General features: G+C 42.5%; 1 protein-coding gene across 1 annotated transcript in view; it reads left to right on the forward strand.

Annotated features, from left to right (window-relative positions):
* The window catches only part of LOC118781656 (NACHT, LRR and PYD domains-containing protein 3-like), a 40,087-nt gene that overhangs the window by 6,610 nt on the left and 7,254 nt on the right, over positions 1–26,223 (forward strand). The window contains exons 4-11 of the mRNA XM_036534667.1: positions 177–290; positions 3,040–3,153; positions 9,218–9,331; positions 12,300–12,369; positions 14,439–14,499; positions 15,023–16,802; positions 20,249–20,422; positions 25,113–25,286. Of these exons, the coding sequence (XP_036390560.1) occupies positions 177–290; positions 3,040–3,153; positions 9,218–9,331; positions 12,300–12,369; positions 14,439–14,499; positions 15,023–16,802; positions 20,249–20,422; positions 25,113–25,286 (2,601 nt within the window). The remainder of the gene's footprint in view (positions 1–176; positions 291–3,039; positions 3,154–9,217; positions 9,332–12,299; positions 12,370–14,438; positions 14,500–15,022; positions 16,803–20,248; positions 20,423–25,112; positions 25,287–26,223) is intronic.

Raw genomic sequence — 26,223 nt, forward strand, 5'->3', positions numbered from 1 at the left:
GCATGTACAGTGTTTCTGAGGCACATTTCAGCATGTTTTGTTCACATGTGCTTAGCATGTCACACACCTCCCCATTCACTGACACAACATATTTCTGAAGAACAGGCATGTTGCTAATGAGAGCGACTGTTGTGAGCAGAGTTTGATGAAGTGCTGTCTCTGTGTGCTGTGTCCAGTGTCACTGCACAGAGAGCAGCATCCCTGGTGCCCAGCTGTCAGTCTGTGAAGAGTGACCGGTCCATGGAGAATCCTCCTGACTTAGGTGGTGGACAGCCTGTCCCTCCTCTAAGGTGAGGTCACACTGCCCAGAGTAGAAGCCTTAACAGGCCCAATGAGTTTTCATAGCCCAAAGCCTTAACCAAACTGGAGTGGGTTTTCAGTGAGATTGGTGAAAGCGTTCTTCAGTGGTTCTGATCTGCATCAGTTTTCGAGTCCTGTATGGGTCCCTTCATCTGGTCTCAACCTGGAATAGAATCTGGTCTGTGTGGACCGGAACTGTCCCTGAAACCCATCATAAAAATGTCTTCCTTGTACCAACCGACCAGATCCTTATCAACAAAACCAAGAACATGATTGAAATGCAACCTTTTGACTAAAATCAGTTTTTTGAGTTTGAGATAGTATGGGGACAAATAACACCTTTTTCTACATTTTTAATATTTTACTATAAGCTCATAACCCTGTCTACACCACACAAGCAAGTTCAACAAGAATGTCTGTAAAACGTTTTTTCACAACGTTAGCATAAGTGAGTAAAGGAGTTTAGACTGCAGTCAGAAGCATTGGGCTTAGGCCTTGTCCACACTTCCACGGGTATTTTTTAAAATGTAGCGTTTTCTATGTGTTTTGGTCTTTCGTTCACATGTAAACTGCAATTAAGGTCACTGGAAGCGGACCTTTTGCAAAACTCCTTCCAGGGTGAAGATTTTCAGAAACTCAGTGTTTTTTTCAGTGTTTACGTGTAGACAGGGAAAACAGAGTTTTTGGCTTGTAACGTCAGAATGTGCACCGTAATAACTTTTTTTCATGCTTCTGATTGGCCAATATGGCTTTACAGTTAGGGTTGTTTCGCCGCCTGTTGGTTTGCCATGCTCTTGACAGCGTGTTTTTGCGTTTTCATGTAGACAGAGATGTTTTCAAGAACAAAGTTGAAAAACCCCTGTTTTCAAAAATACCCATGTACGTGTGGACTTGGCTTTAGTTTTCTCTGATTTAGTTTTGGACTGAGTCATTGAAGAATTGTATACCATAATGTCTTTAATAGAGTTGCCATTATTAATGTGGGCACTGCTGTATTATCATAATCCCTGTGAAAATGCTGAGACGTTTTTAGCTATCTGTTGGACTTACTGGTCCAAAACTACATTTAGCTTTGATTAAGCATTAGCTAGCTAGTATTAGTTTTAATTTCGTCAGACGAAACTAGACAAAACATATTCGTCAAGGACCCTTTTTTCCATGACTAAGACGAGACAGAACCAATGTCCTTGAACACTGACTGTGACTATATTAACATGTGATATTGTTGACGAAAAAAGATGAGACTAAAATGTACGTCATAGAATAAAAACTTAGATAAAATCTCTTTCTTTTCGTCAATAAAACGAGGAGACAAAATATAGGCAATGGTTTCTCCCTCTAAATGACAATCCAAATACTGTGTTTATTAGATGGCATGTTAACTTTGTTTTGCTTCCTGTGCTGTGCATTATGCCAGAGTGATACCTGTGCAAGACACAGTTCTGCAACTACAGAAAGGCAAATGTACTCAGTGATGACCGCAACATGCTAGGGAGAAAGAGACGACTGGATATTTGTTCCCATTTCAAATACAATGAGACTGATATAAAATCCGAATGCCTAATTATATCTGACAGGAAGCCATGTGGTATTAAAATATCTGGAAAGAACACAGTAAACCTTAAGCGGCATATTAAGGCTAACCACCAAGAAGTTCAGGTAATGTTAAGTTAACGTCTTGATCATAATATGAAAACTAAGATGGTCTTTAAGCTATAAGCCAACCAGTTAGCTGTGATGTTTAGCCTACGTTATACAGGCTGTGCTTTATAACCAAACCGGACTCATTAAGCTAATTGGCTTGCAAGTTGTGAAGGAGATGAAAACGAGTGACAAAGCTAACGTAGGATTGAACTGAGATGTTAGCATGCAACACTGCTAACAGGCTATGTATCGTATCATGTTTTTTTTTCTACTGAGAAGAAATGAATCCCAGGCAGCTTAGCTGGCAAACATTTTACCTAAACCTATGTTATGCACACTGTTATGTTTTTGTAGGTAGCTCACATTAGTTTGTCTAGCTAATATTCTCTGCCCCTAAACGTTATTTTACATGTAAAATAACGTTAAATGATTTAGCCTACATCATTTCTAAAGCTAGACCTTTATCAGTGATAACAGTGCTGATATTTGTGAGACAAATATAAAGTAGATTGCAAGGGGCAAAATCTAAAAACCAGCATTCTTCGAGCATTCTTCAACCTGTTGATAAACATATTTGTGAATGTTATTCAGCATGTATGTAATCTGATGTAGTGTTCAAAGGAGCATTTGTACCCTTACCACAGTGATGAAATGTGAGTTTGGGCAGGATCACAGTGTTCCTCTTACTCTCCACTGGTTTTTAGGGAAGAGGTTCATTAGTGCAAAGCAGGAAATAATGCTGGGTAGTTCTGTGAAGTGTTGAGGGTAGAATTCTCACACTAGCTACATGGATGTCTTAGTAGAGCGTTTTTTCCAAAAATACACATATTTCTGTGTTTACTCTGAGGGACAGGAACAAGTGTCCTGTAAGGCGATATTTAAAGCCGTCCCTCTGATTTGGTGCCCAGTGTCACGTGTTGCATGTACAGTGTTTCTGAGGCACATTTCAGCATGCTTTGTTTACATGTGCTTAGCATGTCACACGCTTCCCCATTCACTGACACATCACATTTCTGAAGAACAGGCATGTTGCTAACCAGAGCGACTGTTGTGAGCAGAGTTTGATGAAGTGCTGTCTCTGTGTGCTGTTTCCAGTGTCACTGCACAGAGAGCAGCGTCCCCGGTGCCCAGCTGTCAGTCCGTGAAGAGTGACCGGTCCATGGAGGATCCTCCTGATTTAGGTGGTGGACAGCCTGTCCCTCCTCTAAGGTGAGGTCACAATGCCCAGAGTAGAAGCCTTAACAGGCCCAATGAGTTTTCATATCCCAAAGCCTCAACCAAACAGGAGTGGGTATTCAATGAAATTGATGAAAGCGTTCTTCAGTGGTTCTGATCTGCATCAGTTTCGAGTCCTTTATGGGTCCCTTCATCTGGTCTCAACCTGGAATATAATCCGGTCCGTGTGGACCGGAACTGTCCCTGAAACCCATCATAAAAATGTCTTCCTTGTACCAACAGACCAGATCCTTATTAACAAAACCAAGAACATGATTAAAATGCAGCCTCTTCATTTACATCAGTATCTTGAGTTCTTGTTAGTATAGGGAAAAGTAACATCTTCTACATTCTTAAGGGTTTACTACAAAGTCATAACCCTGTCGACAGCACACAAGCAAGTTGAACAAGCATGCCTCAAAAACATTTTTCACAATGTTAGCATAACTGCGTGAAGGAGTTTAACCTGCAGTCAGAAACATTGGGCTTAGTTTCCTCTGATTTATTTTTGGACTGCCTCGTTGAAGAATTGTATACCATAATGTCTTTAATGGAGTTGCCCTTATTAATGTAGGCACTGCTGTATTATCATAATCCCTGTGAAAATGCTCAAACGTTTTTAGCTATCTGTTGAACTTACTGGTCCAAAACTACATTTAGCTTTGATTAAGCGTTAGTTATCTAGTATACCCTGGTGTGAAATAGGTAGATAGCTGGCCTGGTTTGCTTGCTGGACATTTAAGTGCATTGGGGGAAATTTCAGGTCTTCAGAATATTTGGCTGAAAGAGTTTTGTGAGTTAAGAGTGTTAAAAAGCAACTTTTTTTGAGCATTTTTCAACCTGTTGATAAACATATTTGTGAATGTTATTCAGCATGAATGTAATCTGATGTAGAGTTCAGACGAGTGTTTGAAGTGATGAAATGTGAGCTTGGGCAGGATCACAGTGTTCCTCTTACTCTCCACTGGTTTTTAGGGAAGAGGTTCATTAGTGCAAAGCAGGAAATAATGCTGGGTAGTTCTGTGAAGTGTTGAGGGTAGAATTCTCACACTAGCTACATGGATGTCTTAGTAGAGCGTTTTTTCCAAAAATACACATATTTCTGTGTTTACTCTGAGGTACAGAAACAAGTGTCCTGTAAGGCGATATTTAAAGCCGTCCCTCTGATTTGGTGCCCAGTGTCACGTGTTGCATGTACAGTGTTTCTGAGGCACATTTCAGCATGCTTTGTTTACATGTGCTTAGCATGTCACACGCTTCCCCATTCACTGACACATCACATTTCTGAAGAACAGGCATGTTGCTAACCAGAGCGACTGTTGTGAGCAGAGTTTGATGAAGTGCTGCCTGTGTGCTGTTTCCAGTGTCACTGCACAGAGAGCAGCGTCCCCGGTGCCCAGCTGTCAGTCTGTGAAGAGTGACTGGTCCATGGAGGGTCCCATTGACTTTGCTGGTGGAGAACCTGCCCCTTCTCTAAGGTGAGGTCACACTGACCAGAGTAGAAGCCTCAATAGGCCCAATGAGTTTTCATAACCCAAAGCCTCAATCAAACTGGAGTGGGTATTCAGTGAGATTGGTGAAAGCGTTCTTCAGTGGTTCTGATCTGCATCAGTTTCGAGTCCTGTATGGGTCCCTTCATCTGGTCTCAACTTGGAATGTAATCCGGTCCGTGTGGACCGGAACTGTTCCTGAAACCCATCATAAAAATGTCTTCCTTGTACCAACAGACCAGATCCTTATTAACAAAACCAAGAACATGATTAAAATGCAACCTCTTCACTAACATCAGTATCTTGAGTTCTTGTTAGTATTGGGAAAAGTAACACCTTTTTGTACATTCTTAATGTATTACTACAAAGTCATAACCCTGTCGACAGCACACAAGCAAGTTGAACAAGCATGCCTTAAAAACATTTTTCACAACGTTAGCATAAGTGAGTAAAGGAGTCTAGACTGCAGTCAGAAACATTGGGCTTAGTTTTCTCTGATTTATTTTTGGACTGCCTCGTTGAAGAATTGTATACCATAATGTGTTTAATAGAGCTGCCCTTATTAATGTAGGCACTGCTGTATTATCATAAACCCTGTGAAAATGCTCAGACGTTTGTAGTTATCTGTTGAACTTACTGGTCCAAAACTACATTTAGCTTTGATTAAGCGTTAGTTATCTAGTATACTCTGGTGTGAAATAGATAGATAGCTGGCCTGGTTTGCCTGCTGGACATTTAAGTGCATTGGGGAAATTTCAGGTCTTCAGAATATTTGGCTGAAAGAGTTTTGTGAGTTAAAAGAGTGTTAAAAAGCAACTTTTTTTTAGCATTCTTCAACCTGTTGATAAACATATTTGTGAATGTTATTCAGCATGTATGTAATCTCCAGCTGTATAAATGGATAACATTGTAAAAACTGTAACCTATGTAAGTCGCTTTGGATAAAAGCGTCTGCCAAATGAATAAATGTAAATGTAATCTGATGTAGTGTTCAAAAGAGCATTTGTACCTTTACACAGTGATGAAATGTGAGCTTGGGCAGGATCACAGTGTTCCTCTTACTCTCCACTGGTTTTTAGGGAAGAGGTTCATTAGTGCAAAGCAGGAAATAATGCTGGGTAGTTCTGTGAAGTGTTGAGGGTAGAATTCTCACACTAGCTACATGGATGTCTTAGTAGAGCGTTTTTTCCAAAAATACACATATTTCTGTGTTTACTCTGAGGTACAGAAACAAGTGTCCTGTAAGGCGATATTTAAAGCCGTCCCTCTGATCTGGTGCCCAGTGTCACGTGTTGCATGTACAGTGTTTCTGAGGCACATTTCAGCATGCTTTGTTTACATGTGCTTAGCATGTCACACGCTTCCCCATTCACTGACACATCACATTTCTGAAGAACAGGCATGTTGCTAACCAGAGCGACTGTTGTGAGCAGAGTTTGATGAAGTGCTGCCTGTGTGCTGTTTCCAGTGTCACTGCACAGAGAGCAGCGTCCCCGGTGCCCAGCTGTCAGTCTGTGAAGAGTGACTGGTCCATGGAGGGTCCCATTGACTTTGCTGGTGGAGAACCTGCCCCTCCTCTAAGGTGAGGTCACACTGACCAGAGTAGAAGCCTTAACAGGCCCAATGAGTTTTCATAACCCAAAGCCTCAATCAAACTGGAGTGGGTATTCAGTGAGATTGGTGAAAGCGTTCTTCAGTGGTTCTGATCTGCATCAGTTTCGAGTCCTGTATGGGTCCCTTCATCTGGTCTCAACTTGGAATGTAATCCGGTCCGTGTGGACCGGAACAGTCCCTGAAACCCATCATAAAAATGTCTTCCTTGTACCAACAGACCAGATCCTTATTAACAAAACCAAGAACATGATTAAAATGCAACCTCTTCACTAACATCAGTATCTTGAGTTCTTGTTAGTATTGGGAAAAGTAACACCTTTTTGTACATTCTTAATGTATTACTACAAAGTCATAACCCTGTCGACAGCACACAAGCAAGTTGAACAAGCATGCCTTAAAAACATTTTTCACAACGTTAGCATAAGTGAGTAAAGGAGTCTAGACTGCAGTCAGAAACATTGGGCTTAGTTTTCTCTGATTTATTTTTGGACTGCCTCGTTGAAGAATTGTATACCATAATGTGTTTAATAGAGCTGCCCTTATTAATGTAGGCACTGCTGTATTATCATAAACCCTGTGAAAATGCTCAGACGTTTGTAGTTATCTGTTGAACTTACTGGTCCAAAACTACATTTAGCTTTGATTAAGCGTTAGTTATCTAGTATACTCTGGTGTGAAATAGATAGATAGCTGGCCTGGTTTGCCTGCTGGACATTTAAGTGCATTGGGGAAATTTCAGGTCTTCAGAATATTTGGCTGAAAGAGTTTTGTGAGTTAAAAGAGTGTTAAAAAGCAACTTTTTTTTAGCATTCTTCAACCTGTTGATAAACATATTTGTGAATGTTATTCAGCATGTATGTAATCTCCAGCTGTATAAATGGATAACATTGTAAAAACTGTAACCTATGTAAGTCGCTTTGGATAAAAGCGTCTGCCAAATGAATAAATGTAAATGTAATCTGATGTAGTGTTCAAAAGAGCATTTGTACCTTTACACAGTGATGAAATGTGAGCTTGGGCAGGATCACAGTGTTCCTCTTACTTTCTACTGGTTTTTAGGGAAGAGGTTCATTAGTGCAAAGCAGGAAATAATGCTTGGTAGTTCTGTGAAGTGTTGAGGGTAGAATTCTCACAGTAGCTACATGGATGTCTTAGTAGAGCGTTTTTTCCAAAAATACACATATTTCTGTGTTTACTCTGAGGGACAGGAACAAGTGTCCTGTAAGGCGATATTTAAAGCCGTCCCTCTGATTTGGTGTCCAGTGTCACATGTTGCATGTACAGTGTTTCTGAGGCACATTTCAGCATGCTTTGTTTACATGTGCTTAGCATGTCACACGCTTCCCCATTCACTGACACATCACATTTCTGAAGAACAGGCATGTTTCTAACCAGAGCGACTGTTGTGAGCAGAGTTTGATGAAGTGCTGTCTCTGTGTGCTGTTCCCAGTGTCACTGCACAGAGAGCAGCGTCCCCGGTGCCCAGCTGTCAGTCTGTGAAGAGTGACCGGTCCATGGAGAATCCTCCTGACTTACGTGGTGGACAGCCTGTCCCTCCTCTAAGGTGAGGTCACACTGCCCAGAGTAGAAGCCTTAACAGGCCCAATGAGTTTTCATAACCCAAAGCCTCAACCAAACTGGAGTGGGTTTTCAGTGAGATTGGTGAAAGCGTTCTTCAGTGGTTCTGATCTGCATCAGTTTTCGAGTCCTGTATGGGTCCCTTCATCTGGTCTCAACCTGGAATAGAATCCGGTCCGTGTGGACCGGAACGTTCCCTGAAACCCATCATAAAAATGTCTTCCTTGTACCAACAGACCAGATCCTTATCAACAAAACCAAGAACATGATTGAAATGCAACCTTTTGACTAAAATCAGTTTTTTGAGTTTGAGTTAGTATGGGGACAAATAACACCTTTTTCTACATTTTTAATATTTTACTAGAAGCTCATAACCCTGTCAACAGCACACAAGCAAGTTGAAGAAGCATGGCTCAAAAACATTTTTCACAACGTTAGCATAAGTGAGTAAAGGAGTCTAGACTGCAGTCAGAAACATTGGGCTTAGTTTTCTCTGATTTATTTTTGGACTGCCTCGTTGAAGAATTGTATACCATAATGTGTTTAATGGAGTTGCCCTTATTAATGTAGGCACTGCTGTATTATCATAATCCCTGTGAAAATGCTCAAACGTTTTTAGCTATCTGTTGAACTTACTGGTCCAAAGCTACGTTTAGCTTTGATTAAACGTTAGTTTTCTAGTATACCCTGGTGTGAAATAGGTAGATAGCTGGCCTGGTTTGCCTGCTGGACATTTAAGTGCATTGGGGGAAATTTCAGGTCTTCAGAATATTTGGCTGAAAGAGTTTTGTGAGTTAAAAAAAGCGTTATAAGCCAACTTCATAGCAGTGTTCTTGAACCTGTTTTTAAACATGATTTTGAATTGTATTCAGCATGTGGGTAATCCCAGTTAGTGTTCAGACGAGTGTTTGAAGCCTTACCACAGTGATGTAATGTGAGTTTGGGCAGGATCACAGTGTTCCTCTTACTTTCTGCTGGATTTTAGGGAAGAGGTTCATTAGTGCAAAGCAGGAAATAATGCTTGGTAGTTCTGTGAAGTGTTGAGGGTAGAATTCTCACACTAGCTACATGGATGTCTTAGTAGAGAGTTTTTTCCAAAAATACACATATTTCTGTGTTTACTCTGAGGGACGGGAACAAGTGTCCTGTAAGGCGATATTTAAAGCCGTCCCTCTGATCTGGTGCCCGGTGTCACGTGTTGCATGTACAGTGTTTCTGAGGCACATTTCAGCATGTTTTGTTCACATGTGCTTAGCATGTCACACGCTTCCCCATTCACTGACACATCACATTTCTGAAGAACAGGCATGTTGCTAATGAGAGCGACTGTTGTGAGCAGAGTTTGATGAAGTGCTGTCTCTGTGTGCTGTTTCCAGTGTCACTGTACAGAGAGCAGCGTCCCCGGTGCCCAGCTGTCAGTCTGTGAAGAGTGACCGGTCCATGGAGAATCCTCCTGACTTAGGTGGAGGACAGCCTGTCCCTCCTCTAAGGTGAGGTCACACTGCCCAGAGTAGAAGCCTTAACAGGCCCAATGAGTTTTCATAACCCAAAGCCTCAACCAAACTGGAGTGGGTTTTCAGTGAGATTGGTGAAAGCGTTCTTCAGTGGTTCTGATCTGCATCAGTTTCGAGTCCTGTATGGGTCCGTTTGTTTGGTTTTAACTTTGAACAGAATCTGGTCCTTGTGGACGAGAACTGTCCCTAAAATCCATCATAAATACTGATTCTTTGTACCAACAGACCAGATCCTTATCAACAAAACCAAGAACATGATTGAAATGCAACCTTTTGACTAAAATCAGTTTTTTGAGTTTGAGTTAGTATAGGGAAAAGTAACACCTTTTTGTACATTCTTAATGTTTTACTACAAAGTCATAACCCTGTTGACAGTACACAAGCAAGTTGAAACAAGCATGCCTCAAAAACATTTTTCACAACGTTAGCATAACTGAGTAAAGGAGTTTAGACTGCAGTCAGAAACATTGGGCTTAGTTTTCTCTGATTTATTTTTGGACTGCCTCGTTGAAGAATTGTATACCATAATATGTTTAATAGAGTTGCCCTTATTAATGTAGGCACTGCTGTATCATCATAATCCCTGTGAAAAATCCTCAGAAGTTATCTGTTGATCTTACTGGTCCAAAGCTACATTTAGCTTTGATTAAACGTTAGTTATCTAGTATACCCTGGTGTGAAATAGGTAGGTAGCTGGCCTGGTTTGGTTGCTGAGCATTCAAGTGCATTGGAAGATATTTCAGGTCATGACAGTGTTTGGCTAAAAGACCTTTTTGGTTTAAAAAAGTGTTGTAAATCATCTTCATAGCAGTGTTCATGAACCTGCTGTTAAACAAGATTTTGAATTGCATTTAGTATATATATAATCTGAATTAGTGTTCAGAACAGTGTTTGAACCCGTAACACAGTGATGAAATATGGCTTTGGGCTCACAGTGTTCCTCCCTGCTGGAAACCTGCTGGTTTTCAGGGAGCAAGCTCATTAATGCAAGGCAGGAAATAATACTTTTAGTTGTATCAAGAGCAGAGCATTCTCACAATAGCTACATGGATGTGTTAGTAGAGGCATTTAAAAAAAATACACACACTTTTGTGTTTACACTAAGGGACAGGGACAAGCGTGCTGTAAGGTGATATTTAAGGTAATATTTCTAGTGGAATGTGGCAGCTGTGGAAGTCAGCTCTTGCTGAGGGTGGCGTGTTGAGGAATTAAAATATATTGGCAATAAGGCAGTAATAATAATATATACAGTATATTGGCGATATGAGCAGTCTGCCAACAGTGGTGTCATAATATTGGCCCATTAAATCTGTGGTAGCAGAATAACACAGTGCAAAACATTATGGCTGTGCTGTTCACAGGATCCAGCGGGACTCTTCAATGGAGAGAGAAGGTAGTGGAGTCCTGCCCCCTGATCCAAGGGTTAAATAGTTAATAACACACAACTGTGCTCCAAATGTCCTCTCACTACAGATGCACTCAGTTTGAGACAGGATTGTTTGGTAGATGTGTTTTGCATCATGATTGTAAGAGACGTGGAAAGATTAAAGTGCATTAATGAAAGGCAGTGGAGACATTATTGCAAAGAAACACAGTGGAACATAAAAAGCTTTCTGATTGCTCTCTTCTGAATTTGGATAACAGTGTCAGCTAAATAGCTAAATGTAAATAACATGTAAATTTCTACATTTGACCATAAAGCCTAAGTCCCTGTAGAAGGCCACTGATAGTTTAAGGATTTTTTGTACATATTCCTTGATGTAGAAGTTTATTGTTTTGAGCAGATATTTCTGATAGGCAGTCATTCCTTTAACTAAGGACTAATTCATTATTTGTGTTTAGTGCAGTCAGCATAAACACAATGCTAACTGCATTAAACACAATATGCTAAATTAGTAAACTTGTAATGATGATGTAAAAAGGGTTATGCTCATGATGATTTGTATGTTGAAAACACCTACTTGTGATTATGAGTGCAGGGCGTTAGAGTTATCCACTGTTCTGCAAGGAGCACAAACATATATGACATACTGTCACTATCTCTCCACAATAGTAAAGACTGCATTCATTAAGTGAAGGGCACACTCATCTTCACCGGTTACCGTGTTTTACAGCCATAGACATTCATCATGGTCTGATCGAGAGGGCTGGTTGCACTGACTTCCATGTAACAGTAGGTCTCATTGTGGCGTGGAAGATATGAGCAGCTTGACACAGTGAATCTGTTTTGAAACAATTGCTTCAAATGGTTCACTGTGTTGAAAAGGTTCATTTTGCGTATCACTACTGTGAGAAAAGACATTGAACAGGAGGGGTGAAACCTACAACACAATCATTTCAAAAGCAATAAATACAGGAAACAGCCTTGGACAAACAGCACACATCCAAACTGAAAAGAGTGATTCCCCCTCTGCAGCCACACACCTGCATTTAAAGCCTTCTGATCAGAGCAGGTGTGGCTCATTAACCAATAGCTGGTGCAGGGTGAGACTCTCTGTCCAACACATCTCTGCTCTTCCTCACTTTACAACCCAGTCAGACTTCAAACAGTCTGGTGTCTCACTCAGGCTGGTCTAAAGTCAGACTGAGTGTGTCTGTAACCATGTGCTCTTCATGATGATTAAACGAGCTGGTGAGATGATAAGATAAATGTGCATAAATGAAAGGCAATAGAGGTCATTTCTGCCAGGAAACACTGGAACATAAAGACCCTTCTGTTTGCTCTGTCTGCTACATTTCTCCTTAAATCCTACGTCCTGGTAAGTCAGTGAGCATTTATGGAGCCATAGTAGGTTCACTTCTGGTAAAATACTCTTTGGAAATAGTGAAGGTCTGTGATGCTTTCCAGCAGGTGTCTAATCATATAATAATATATCGAGCTTGTTTTTCCTTTAGCCGCTTTGCTGCTTTAGCACTGATTAAATGTGCATTCCTGTGTCTGCAGTGAGCTGCCAGAGCTCCAGTCCATCTCTGCAGTGTGTGAGCAGATGAGCCAACAGAGACTCGACCAGCAGGTAAATGACTTCACTCATTCACCTGAGTCTGCCTGTACCTGGAGTCACTCTGTCACCTCAGTCTTTACCTGAAGTCCCGGATTCACATCAGTGTATCCAGGTTTTACATATTCCTCTAACTGTGACCTGTACTATATTCCTGTGTCTGTCAGCATTTATTCATTCATTCATTTGACTTTGTAGTCCTCTTATTTACTGACTGGCTGGATTGTCTGTCCTTTAGCCCGTCATTCTTCTGAATCTGTCTGTCCAGTATAAAGCCATTCACCTGCCTGTGTCACATACTCACTCATTCATCTGACTTCACTGAAACAGCTGTAATGTTTCTCCAGCTAATATTCCGAATTGCATTTTCTACAATAATTTCTTCATCTTCATATGATCTTTTCATTCTGTATTCCTAAGGCAGTGGCGTGCGGTGGATTTTTCACTTACGCAAGCAGAATTCAGCCCCCCCCCCCCCCCCCCCCCCCAACACACATACACACAGATATCCACATACATGGTGCCTGAAGTGGTGCATTAGAAAAACAGCCAAAAAAAAAAGAAAATTAAAATCAAACATACCATTTTATGGCCTTCCAGCATAACTGTACTGCTCTCTGGAATTTGTAGTCTGTCCAACATGGTGCAGCTGTCTGTCTCATGGTTTTCTACTGTCTGTCTTTCCTGTCCTGAAAATAAAGTGCCTCTCCTGTGTCTTGCTGCACCCTGCCTAACCAAGGGAAAACAAAATACTGAGATTATTTATTTTGATTGACAGCAAACTTTACTATACAGGAACACACTCAATACATCATTTTTGTGTATTCAAAATGCTTACCATTTGATGTAGGACCCTGGACTTTCCTTCCTGCACATATTGTGTCTCTCAAACTTACTGACCTGCACACTGCCTGACCAAGAGAAATAGAATGGAGTCAGTCTTTAAAATAGAAAAAGTAAAAAGGCACACTGAAAATGTTTTGTTTTACAAAAAGTTTAAAAAGTTTGTGAATATGTAAATTGAAAAAATATTAAATAGGGTAGCCTTATCCAAATAAATGACTACACATACAAGCTACATACAGCAGTCGCTCCACAATACACCCTGATTCGTCTTCGTCACACATTTTGTGAACGGGACAATAAAACGCATTAAATGAATAAAAGATTACTTGAAAAATCACCTTGTAATTTGCTCCGTTCAGTTAATGGAATGAAAGGACAGACCGTGATCTTAATTGCGCAAGTGCAATTTTTACACTAGCTAGGTAGCTAATGTAGCCTACAGTATGTACTGTGGCCTCAATCTCAATTTTGCGATACGTAGGCCAAACATTAACAACATTGAAAGCAAATACATGAGTCGCCATATATAGCTTTGTTCAATCCAGTGAAAAGGCTCTTAAAATCGTCTAGTGGATGACAGTCTCTACCGGTGGACCGTTTCAAACATTTTACTGCCCACCGCTGTAGGACACAAATACCCAAATACACAACTGATCTCAGAACAGGGCAAGCAGTTTCAAGAACGCTTGCCTTTCCTATGTTTCTGATGTTAGTTGTAAAACATCAACTGTAGAGAGTTCAGTGGACACGTCGCTAAAAGTACCATGCTAGTTGGCTAGTTAGCCCACAGCGTCAGGGGACGGTCGCAATACACAAGTGCGAGTGCTTTTTTTCCAACTTTTAATGCAAAAACTTATCTAAGAACAGATTTTAAAACCGCTTGCCTTCACCTACTTTTTTCAATGGGACATGATGTCAGCTGAACAGACCCGCCATTGAGTTTAACGAGCTGGAGGCAAGCACAGCTTATTCTTGGCAGAAAAACACAGCGAAACAGGGCAAAAACGCCACAAGAGGGCAGTGAGTGGGTGGCGGGAGAAATGTATTAAAATAGACAGTAGTAGATCGTGTATTGTACATATTTTGCGTACAAAATTATCACTCTCAAGACATATACCTTTTGACATTTATTTTCACGTAGAAAAAGTGCTTGCCTTGTCTGCACTGACGGCACGCCATGTCGGTTTTATTCTGTGTTCTTAAGCTCTGGTTTAACTGGTGTCTTTATTTCTCTGCAGTCCATGATTGTAGATTCCTCACCCCTATGTTCCAATGATCAGGAGCTGGAAGCAGAAAATAGTAAGATGTTTTTCATTGTATTTTTCTTACAAATCGAAAAGGGTCATCTGAATAGAGTCATCTCTCCGGTTTACCTCACCCACACCATCACTATCTACTGACACACCACTGCTGTTTAATACCACAGCCTACTGACACACCACTGCTGTTTAATACCACAGCCTACAGACACACTGCTGCTGTTTAATACCACAGCCTACAGACACACCGCTGCTGTTTAATACCACAGCCTACAGACACACCGCTGCTGTTTAATACCACAGCCTACTGACACACCGCTGCTGTTTAATACCACAGCCTACAGACACACCGCTGCTGTTTAATACCACAGCCTACTGACACACCACTGCTGTTTAATACCACAGCCTACAGACACACCGCTGCTGTTTAATACCACAGCCTACTGACACACCACTGCTGTTTTATACCACAGCCTACTGACACACTGCTGCTGTTTAACACATTAATACTCTCATGCCCTTCAGCAGCAGTCTGTTCTGAAAATTCCTCCATTTTTGTGCAGAAGTCCAAGAGAAACTGAAATCCAGTCTGAAGAAGAGGTTTGAGTGCATATTGGAAGGGGTTGCTACATCAGGAAAACATACCCTCCTCAACAATATTTACACAGAGCTCTACATCATAGAGGGGGACAGTGAGAGGGTCAATAATGAACACGAGGTGTGGCAGATTGAGACAGCATCCAGGACACAGACCACACAAGACACTCCAATCAACTGCAATGACATCTTTAAGCCTTTACCTGGACAAAAGACACCTATCAGAACTGTGCTGATGAAGGGGATTGCTGGCATTGGAAAAACAGTCTCTGTGCAGAAGTTCATTGTCGACTGGGCAGAAGGAAAAACCAATCAGGATATTCGTTTCATGTTTTTTCTTCCTTTTCGGGAGCTGAACTTGATTCATGATGAACATTACAGTCTGCTTGGGCTTCTGCATGTCTTCCACCCTGAAACAAGAGGGATTGAAAACATCGAGTCTGATGTTGACAAAGTTTTGTTCATCTTTGATGGTCTGGATGAAAGCAGACTTCCCTTCAATTTCCAACAGAACGAGATGCTATCTGATTTAACAAAGGCATCCTCAGTGGATGCGCTGCTGACAAACCTCATCAAGGGGAATCTGCTTCCCTCTGCTCTCCTCTGGATCACCTCCCGGCCAGCAGCAGCCAATCAGATCCCTCCTGAATACGTCCACCAGCTGACAGAGATACAAGGGTTCAATGACTCACAGAAGGAGGAGTACTTCAAGAAGAGATTCAGCGATGAGAACCAGGCCAGCAGAATCATCTCTCACATGAAATCATGCAGGAGTCTCTACATCATGTGTCACCTGCCAGTCTTCTGTTGGATTTCTGCTACTGTTCTGGAGCGACTGTTGGGTAAAGCTGACTGTGGCGAGATCCCTAAAACTCTGACTGGAATGTACACACACTTCCTGCTCATTCAGTCCAACATCAAGAATCAGAAATATCAGGGAAGAGAGGAGACAGATCCACAAAAGCTTCTGGGGCTGGATAAAGACATGATTCTGAAACTGGGGCAGCTGGCTTTTCAACACCTGGAAAATGGCACTCTCATGTTCTATGAAGAGGACCTGAGAAAGTGTGGCATTGATGTCACTGAAGCATCAGTGTACTCTGGGGTGTGCACAGAAATCTTTAAAGAGGAGTCTGTGCTGTATCAGAAGAAAGTGTACTGCTTTGTGCATCTGAGCATCCAGGAGTATCTGGCTGCGTTGTATGTACTTCACTCATATGTAGTAAATAATGTAAATACATTGACAGGATTTTCAAGTAAAATGTTTCAATTCTGCAATCAGTCAATCTATGACTTGCACAAGGCAGCCGTTCAGAAGGCCTTGGAGAGTAAGAATGGGCACCTGGACCTTTTCCTGCGATTCCTTCTTGGCCTCTCACTGGATTCCAATCAGAACCTTCTCAAAGGTCTTCTGACACAGACAGGAAGTAACTCAGAGAGCTTCAAGAAAACAGTCAAGTACATAAAGAGTTTGGAGAGGGAGGATTCCTCCCCAGAGAGGTGCATCAATCTGCTCCACTGTCTGGCTGAACTGAATGATGATTCGCTTATGAAGGAGGTTCAAAAGTTCCTGAGCTCAGGAAGTCGTTCTGGTGAATGGATCTCACCTGTGCACTGCTCTGCCCTGGCCTATATGTTCCTGATGTCAGAGGAGGTGCTGGATGAGTTTGACCTGAGGAAATACAGGACCTCAGACGAGGGGCGCAGGAGACTGGTTCCAGCTGTGAGGTGCTGCAGAAAGGCTCTGTGAGTATTAACATGAGTATCTCCTTTCTAATATACCATGGTTACTGTGAAAATATATATGTTAGAATATGATACTGTATATATAGATATACCATGTTGCCATATAATTAAAATCTCTTTCAATTGTCTTTTCAAAGCTCAAACCATTAAAGAGTTACAAATTAAAAAAAAATAGGATGAACTGGAATGGAGATTGCGAGCCAGGCCTTCTCGTCCAACATCAGTGCCTGACCTCATAAATGCTCTATAGAATGAATGGGCACAAATTCCCACAGAAACACTCCAAAATCTTGTGGAAAGCCTTCCAAGAAGGATAGAAGCTGTTATAGCCGCAAAAGAGGGACCAACTCCATATTAAAGTATATGTATTTGAATACAATGTCATTACAGTCCCTGTTGATGGTCAGGTGTCCGAATACTTTTGTCCATATAGTGTATGTTCATTATTGCTACTGTTGCAGTTATACCTCTGATGTAGGGCAGCATAATAAAGATCCAGGGACCTCATTTATAAAGCAGGCCTGCTCGCAGATTTCATGCTAAATGAGATACTGTCATAATTTAAACCAAGAATTTGGAAATTGAATGATAATGTGATTCCAATTGATGTGACAGCCTTGCTACCATAACCAAATTATTTTTACTGGTGTGAGAGTTTAACAAAGACATGATATACCTCTATCTACAATATGTACTGTAGATATCTGTTGCTCCACTTAATGCGCTAGCACTTTTGGAGGATGTGGCTAATGGTACCTTACTCCATGAGCGTGCATTCAGAGATTAGGCAGACTTTATGGTGCATTAGGATAAACGGTACAGTACTGCCTCTTCCTAAATATTTGCATGCTGCTGATCCCAGCACTGGAGAGCCCAGCTAGATGCAATACTTGTCATGACTGCGGCGTCTTAGCCGGTTGTTTTCTTTTCCCTGTCCATGTGCTTTTGTTTTTCCTTGTGTTCTAGCCCTGACCCACTCTCCGCCCTGTCTCCGCCCACCTGATTGTCTCTACCTGCCTGCCTGCTCACCTGCATCCCATCTCCTCATCAGCCTTGCCCTATATCTTCCCTGCTTGGTTCTTGTATCGTCGCTAGTTCGTCTCAGTTATCTGTTTCGCTACAAGCTGTTTTTCCTGTTCTGCCTGCCAGCCTGTTTCACCGATCTTGCCTGTTTCCCTCGACCGTGTTTTTGGATCTGTTTGGTACTGTTAGCCGTGCTCTTCTGGTTTTCTGACTTCGCCTGTTTTGACTACGTTTTCTGGATTCCCCGTATTGGCTTAATTATACTTCGCTTTGTGCACCCCATTCCGCTGTCTGCGCCTGAGTCCCTGCCTGAGTTCTGACAATACTGCTGTACAAGTGCAGAGGCAAGTCCTCTCCACCTGTGGTTTTCTGGCCACAGGGAGCTTTCAGAGGGAGCCCAGTGACAGGTCTGCATGTCCCATCACTAAGAGGCATTATGGCTGATGCACAGAGCGGCATCATTCACATCACAACACAATCTACTCACTTCCTCTGCACTGCTGAAACACACGTCACAATATACTCACGTCCTCTACACTGCAGAAACACACATCACAATATACTCACGTCCTCTACACTGCAGAAACACACATCACAATGTACTCACTTTCTCTACACTGCAGAAACACACATCACAATGTACTCACTTTCTCTACACTGCAGAAACACACGTCACAATATACTCACGTCCTCTACACTGCAGAAACACACATCACAATATACTCACGTCCTCTACACTGCAGAAACACACATCACAATGTACTCACTTCCTCTACACAGCGGAAACACACATCACAATATACTCGCGTCCTTTGCACTGCAGAAACACACATCACAATATACTCACTCCCTCTGCACTGCAGAAACACACATCACAATATACTCGCGTCCTTTGCACTGCAGAAACACACATCACAATATACTCACTCCCTCTGCACTGCAGAAACACACATCACAATATACTCACTCCCTCTGCACTGCAAAAACACACAACACAATATACTCACTTCCTCTGCACTGCAGAAACACACATCAGCAGACCATCAAAGGGAATTTACAGTCTGTATTTTTCATGAGTGCCTCTCTCACTGTGTAGCCATCTTCATCTCCTAAGCTGTTCCTTTTGTTAGAACAACTTCATTTTAAGGAATTGGATTCCTTGGTCTGCTCACACATTTCATGTTTTGATGCTGTAATGTGCAGTAATGGGCTGTTTAAAAACACATTAGTTCATCACAATGATCACACCATCAATTTTTGAGAATCAGTTTCAGCTCATTTACCACTTATAATACAGTACTCAGTGGAGTGCACTCACTTAGGCAGCACAGTGCTGTTCATTGTGTAGAACGTCTTCAATATCACTGACAACTACAGAAGCTGTAGTTATGCTGCTATTACCACACATAACTCCTGATTGTGCTGCATTGTATTATTATCACGTAAGAAGGGATTTTACTGAGCCCTAACCTGAGCATTATGTTTAACTAAGCATTAAAGCTTAATTTGCAGCAAGCTTTAAAGGCAAGGATTTAAGTTACGAGCACCAGCATTTCAAGGTTCAGTGTTGTTTTTTTCCCCAAACATTTTTAAAAGTGTGAAAAGGAAACTAACAGATTTGCTGAGGGAGAGTGGAAGAGGCTTCAGTCCCCATCAGTGATTTAGTCATTTTCCAGATTTTGGAAAGATTGTTTGGGTTGCTTAGATTCTCAATAAGAGATTTTGAATAAGATTCTGATTTTGATCTTCTCCTGAAATAAATATCTGAAATGAGTCAAATCACTGGAGAAATTTGTATTTCTTTGGTCAACAAATGTTTCTTTTGGTGAATAAGAGAGTTCATCAGAAAACCAGGGGAAATATTTTAAATAAAATTCAGATTTTTACTACTTTTCTTGCATAAATATCTGGAAGTAGTTCAGTCACACTATGAATTTTTCTTTGTCAGTTAGTCCAAAGAAGTTTTCTTTTGATCAATAAACTCTGAGAGTTCAGCAGAAAATCAGGGGACTGTTTCTCCCTCTTTTTGACAGGAGCATGGTTGATTTCCTCTTCTCCTCTTCTCCTTTTGAATAGAAACATACTTATTCAAGACTGATAGGCACTATCTGGGTATAAGATTAATTTTATTGAAGTTAAAAGAATCAGAATCAGAACAAAATAAACTAACATAAAAACAAATAAAATGTTGGTAATACACTTTGATTAAAAAGATTAAATCTGTTAAAACCTTTTTCAGAGTTTTTCCCTACAAATAAAGAGGATCGGGTGATTACTTTTCTCTCAGACACATTTTTATGTAGAAATATTTTTTTATAATGAGTGGTCATAAATGCTGTTTTATTTTGTTTTTTCAGGCTTTTTCAGGTTTTTTCAGGAATGTTTGATTATGAATGCTTTTCTCTGTCTTTCTATCTTTTCAGACTCAGTAACTGTAACCTTACAGAGGAGTCCTTTGAAATTGTGGCCTCAGCTCTCCAGTCAGCCAGCTCAACCCTGAGAGAGCTGGACCTCAGCGAGAATAACCTGGGAGAATCAGGAGTGAAGCTGCTGAGTGCTGCACTGATGAGTCCAAACTGTAAACTGCAGACTCTGAGGTGAGTGATGCTGTTTGATAATCCTGATTTATCAGCATTTTGGCATTGACGTCATTCAGTAAGTAATGCCTGAAAGACTTCATGAAAATAAGAAATATGGATCCTTCTTAATCAGTTTTGACTTGAAGAATGGAAACGTCTGGTCATATTGAATAATAGAGAAATAAATGTTTATACGCTGAGGCTGAGTAACCCCTGACTGGCCTTCACTCTCTCATGAGTGCGTTCAGCCAAACGTGAGAAAAGGCCCAGGGCAAAATTTACTAAAGGATTCTGTGTGCTTTGTTGGCAGTAAAGGCTACAGAAACACACATGAGATTTACTAACCAGCTGTAATGTATGAAATATACAATTAATAACTGTCTCTTGGCAGTGGTAGTATGTGCCTTTGCCATTAATGTATATGCAGTTCCTCATATTGTCAGGGCTCAGGCAAGGACTCAGGCGCGGACCACGGGAGTTTCAGGTTCCAAGCGTCTTAAATGAAATCGTCAGGCAGATCGCTAAACAGAAACGGGCAGGGTCGAAAACCGGAAGGCAGTCCGTGGACAGAACGAGGATCAGAAATCAGAGCAGGCAGGGTCGGGAACCGGACAGGCAGGCAATCAGGCGAACGTGGCAAGGCGGCAGGCAAAAACGAGGTCAGGGTACAAGCAGGGTCGAAAAACGAAGAACGCACAGACAGAAGCAAAAAGCAAACGGCGGGGACGAAACAGGAGAAACACACTGTGACGAACTAGCAACAGGACAGGGAAAAGCAGGGAAGATATAGGGCAGGGCTGACGAGGGAATGGGAAGCAGGTGTGCAGGCAATCAGGCGGGCGGAGACCGGGCGGGGAGCGGGGCAGGACTAAGATACAAGGGAAAACAAAAGCACATGGGCAAGGAAAACAAAAACACAACAGCTAAGGAGGCGGAGCACTGACACATATGCACATTGGGAGGAAGGTAGGAGTGTGTTAAAACAGGCAGAGGATTTAGAATGATTAATTAAAACTAAATTTTGTTTTGCAGCCCTCACAATGGGATTCTCAAAGAGTGGAATGTACAGTATAAAGTTATTTTGTCACGTTTATACATTTAGTGTAAGCAGAAATACGTCTTCAATCAAGATATTTACAAATGTCTAGTCAGCACTACTTTTTCTATGCAAAAAGAACAAGTAGAACAATTTATAATACTATTTATCTGACAAATTGTAATCTTCTTGTAATGTATAGTTAATATTTGGCTTCCAGCTAGCCTGTGGTGGGTGTGTAATTACAACCCCTTATTGACCTGAATGAGATTGACTGTATGGGGGGGGGGCAGCAATTGTGTGCTGGGTCAGTCCAGGTAGAGTCTGAAGAGGTGCATCTTCAGATCCTGTCTGAAGGAATGGGGCGAAGGAGCTGTCTGTAGCGGGACAGGGAGTTCGTTCCACCACTGGGGAGCGATGTAGGTGAAACGCCGATGTCTGGCAGAACGAGCACCTCCTGCCTTGACCATGCAAGGAGCAAGGCGTCCAGTTGCTGCTGAGTGCAGAGGTCGGGCTGGTGTGTAGGGCTGGATGAGTTCTTGGAGGTAGGCAGGGGCTGTCCTGTTGATTGCAGAGAAGGCGAGGGTCAGGGTCTTGAATCTGATCCTGGCAGCGACAGGAAGCAAGTGGAGGGTTTAAGCAGGGGAGTAACATGGGAGAATTTAGGGAGGTTGAAGATTAGTCTGGCAGTTGCGTTTTGGATGAGCTGCAGAGGCTGGGTGGTACAGGCTGGGAGGCCTGCGAGGAGAGCGTTGCAGTAGTCCAGGCGAGGGAACGGACGAATCCTCCTGATGTTGTGGAGGAGGAATCGGCAGGCCCGTGACGTGCGAGCAATGTACTCCTTGAAGTCCAGGTTGCTGTCGAGGATGACGCCCAAGCTCTTTGCTGACTGAGAGGATGGTATTGTGGTGCCATCGACGGTGATGGAAAGGTCATGCAGGGGGGAAGGGCCGGCTGGGATGAAGAGCAGTTCTGTTTTTCTGAGGTTCAGCTTTAGATGGTGGGATGACATCCATTTGGAGATGTCAGCCAAGCATGCAGAGATTCTTTCATTGACCTGGGGGGTAGAGGGAGGGAAAGAGAAAAAGAGTTGGATGTCGTCAGCATAACAGTGATAGGAGAAGCCATGTGATTTGATAACTGAGCCAAGAGAGTTGATATAAATTGAGAAGAGTAGGGGTCCCAGTACTGAACCCTGTGGAACTCCTGTAGTGAGAGGGGTGGGTGCAGAGGTGGAGCCTTTCCAGTAGTTCTGGGAGGATCTACCAGTCAGGTAGGACTTGAACCAGGAGAGGGCGGTTCCAGAGATGCCCATCTCAGACAGCTTCGATATTAGTGTCTGGTGGTTGACGGTGTCGAAAGCAGCGGAGAGGTCGAGGAGGATGAGGACAGATGACAGGTTGGAGGCTCTAGCAGTGTGGAGAGCCTCTGTCACTGCCAGGAGTGCGGTCTCCGTTGAGTGGCCAGCTCTGAAACCTGACTGATGGGGGTTCATAAGGTTGTTCATGAGAAGAAAAGGGGATAGCTGGTTAAGTACTGCACGTTCCAGGGTTTTAGATAGAAATGAGAGGAGAGATACCGGTCAGTAGTTTGTAACATCTGATGGGTCTGTGGATGGTTTCTTCAGGAGTGGTGTGAACAGAGCTTTCTTGAAGTCTGTGGGGACAGTGCCAGAGGTTAGTGAGGAGTTGATAAATGAGGGAAGAAATGGGGCGATCTCACCAGATATAGATTGGAGCAGAGTAGAGGGGATGGGGTCCAGAGGGCAGGTTGTGGCATGGTGGTCTGTGATGAGTTGAAGCACTTCTTTGAGTGGCATGAAGGAGGACAGCTGGTTGATGCAGTTGGTCGTGGTGGTCGAGGGTGTTGTTGAAGGAGTGAAGGAGTCCCGGATGCTGGTCACCTTTTCCTCGAAGTAAACCCTGAAATCATTGGCAGAGAGGAGAGAGGGGGAGGGAGGAGGAGGGGGGGAGGAGGGTGGAGAAGGTGGAGAAAAGTTTTCGTGGGTTAGTTATGTTAGCATTAATTTTAGATTGGAAGAAAGAGGACTTAGCTGATGTTGTTGTGGTTGTAAATGCTGTTAGCAGAGAGTGATAGGCAGCCAGGTCCACGGGGGATCTGGATTTCCTCCACTTCCTCTCAGCAGCTCGCAGCGCAGTCCTGTCAGAGCGGAGGGAGTCAGTCAGCCATGGACAGGAGGGTGATGGTCGCAATGGCCTGGAGACAGTAGGGCAGAGAGCATCTCAAGATTGAGAGAGACATGTGTTAAGGACTGATGTAGCAGACTCAGTAGGCATGATGGAGAAGGAGGGAAGGGGAGGGAGGGAAGAGAGAACAGTAGAGGAGAATGCAGAGTGGGAGAGTGTGTGGAAGTTTCTTCTGAAAGTGTAGGTGGGGGGGATCAGTAGGGGGGTTGAGGGTGGAGGGGAGAGTGAGGGAGAATGATACGGAGTAGTGGTCCGATACATGGAGGGGAGTCACCGTGAGGTGGGTTGTGGCGCAGCTCCTGGTGAACACGAGGTCGAGTTGGTTGCCGGCCTTGTGGGTCGCAGGTGATGGTGAGAGGTTGAGGGCGAAGGACTGGAGGAGGGAGATTATGCTGGCCATCGCGGAGGTCGCAGATGGAATATTGAAGTCTCCCAGTAGAGTCACTGTTATTGTTACTGTTCCTAAGGTCAGAACAGAGATGGGAAAGTGGTGTTTATAATGCACCTTGGTCGTGGAACACTTTACAAAATATGCATATATTAGATGAAACTGTAATATTGTCAGAATATAATGTAGATATCTGTAATTGTTCTTAAGGCATTGAGGGGTAATAAGTGTTTATTGTTTTTATGTGTCATCTGTATTGTGATTGGCTGATGAACACATTGAAATGTAATGCACATTCCTGCTGACTTTATTGCCAGGCCTCTCTCGAAAGGGAGGTGGGACTGCCTGGAACTGCCTGGGTAAATAAAGGCTAATAATAATAATAATAATAATAATCATCATTTTAAGAAACACACAATTTACACAGAAATAAATAATAAAAAACATAGAGTTTACTGCCCCTTTTCAGGGATCCAGTGCACATCACCATGTTTTCTGCATTTTCCTCCTGTGTCACAGCTCTCCCTCTCTCTCTCTCTCTCTCTCTCTCTCTCTCTCTCTCTCTCTCTCTCTCTCTCTCTCACTCCACTCCCTGTGGACACAGACTCACTTCATCAGAGTCAATCACCTTCATCTTGCCCAGCTGCACCAGCTCCTTTCGCTACATGCAGGGCGGGGTCGACTTCTCCTCAATCCTCCCAGTATCCCCTCCAACATCACAAACACACACACGCACATGCACAGACAGGCACACGCGCGCACACACACACACACACACACACACACACACACACACACACACGTAACAAACACATAAACAGACACACACGCAGACAGATGTAACAAACACATAAACAGAAGATACATAGATTTGTTAAAATGCTCCATTTCATTTTTATCTGCAGAAAGCAACTGAAAAGACCAAAATAATCAATCAAGAGTTACTTTGTGTGATTTTGTGCATCTGTGCATTATCTGCATGACGTGAAATGGTGCCAAGTAAATCCCCCCAAAGTGGGGATAATAAAGTTTGCTAACGAACCAACTCACAGAGATTTTGTCCCCTTCTCTCCACAGACTGAGGCAGTGTAATCTCACAGAGAGCTACTGTGATGATCTGGCCTCAGTGCTGCGCTCACACCACTCAGAGCTGAGAGAGCTGGAGCTGAGAGACAATGACCTGCGGGATTCAGGAGTGAGAGCGCTCTCTGCTGGACTGGAGGATCCACACTGTAAACTACAGAGACTGGGGTGAGGAGCATAATAATGTAGTCAGCTCCTGATTATCTGAGCTAATGGAATGGAGCAATGGCACAGACAATCAACAAAATGTTACTTTAATGTTTTTGTATTATCACCATTTAAATGAGCAAATAACTTTAATTATGAAATAACATGCTCTGAGAAAGATACATATAGTAATATGCACAATGCAACAAATCCAAATGCCTCTCTGATAAAGTTTCCATTTGAGTGGCTGGTGAGTGTTAGATTGAGTCCTTCCCCCAACCCTCCCATGTGACAGGAAGGGTCCAGCTGCAGCTGTACTTCACTGGGTGCCTGGCGTGGGGTCGAACCTCTTTCCTATTGGCTCCCAACATCCCTGCACAATACCTGTCGTTGTTTAAAACTTACCTTAAACATGAAATTTAGCTTGTGAAGTGTCATAATTTGAAGCGGATGGACTCATTACAACGACAGCATTGTATGTTATTATGACAGATACACAGACACATTTGAGCATGCAGAAGAGCTTTATCATGATGGAAAGATCATATTTTCATTATATTTATAATATAGATGAAATTCACTTGATAAAATCACCTGTGTGAGCAGTGTGTATGTTTATTAGTGAATTAATCCAGCTCTTGCAATCAGAAATCAAGTTAAAAAAATCTTTTAAGTTTCAGGTTGGGCTATTCAACTAATTTTATGTATAGTTCACATTGACATAAATACTCACTTTGAATATATGTACACACACACACTGGGTATTTGAATCCCTGGTGTGGCTGGCTTCACTCCGCTGCAGTGGCAGTCTCTGGCCTGGATGCAGTGTCTTGTGTTGAAGGTAAAGGGCTGTCTGGCAGGTCCAGCTCAGTAGTTCTGGCTTAGACAGGCTCAGATCAGTGGGATTCAGCAGGAACCTCGCCTACACTACAGCAGCAGAGTGTAACCTTTGCCTGTG

The sequence above is a fragment of the Megalops cyprinoides genome, chromosome 1 (genome assembly GCF_013368585.1).
Source record: "Megalops cyprinoides isolate fMegCyp1 chromosome 1, fMegCyp1.pri, whole genome shotgun sequence".
Taxonomy (NCBI): Eukaryota; Metazoa; Chordata; class Actinopteri; order Elopiformes; family Megalopidae; genus Megalops; species Megalops cyprinoides.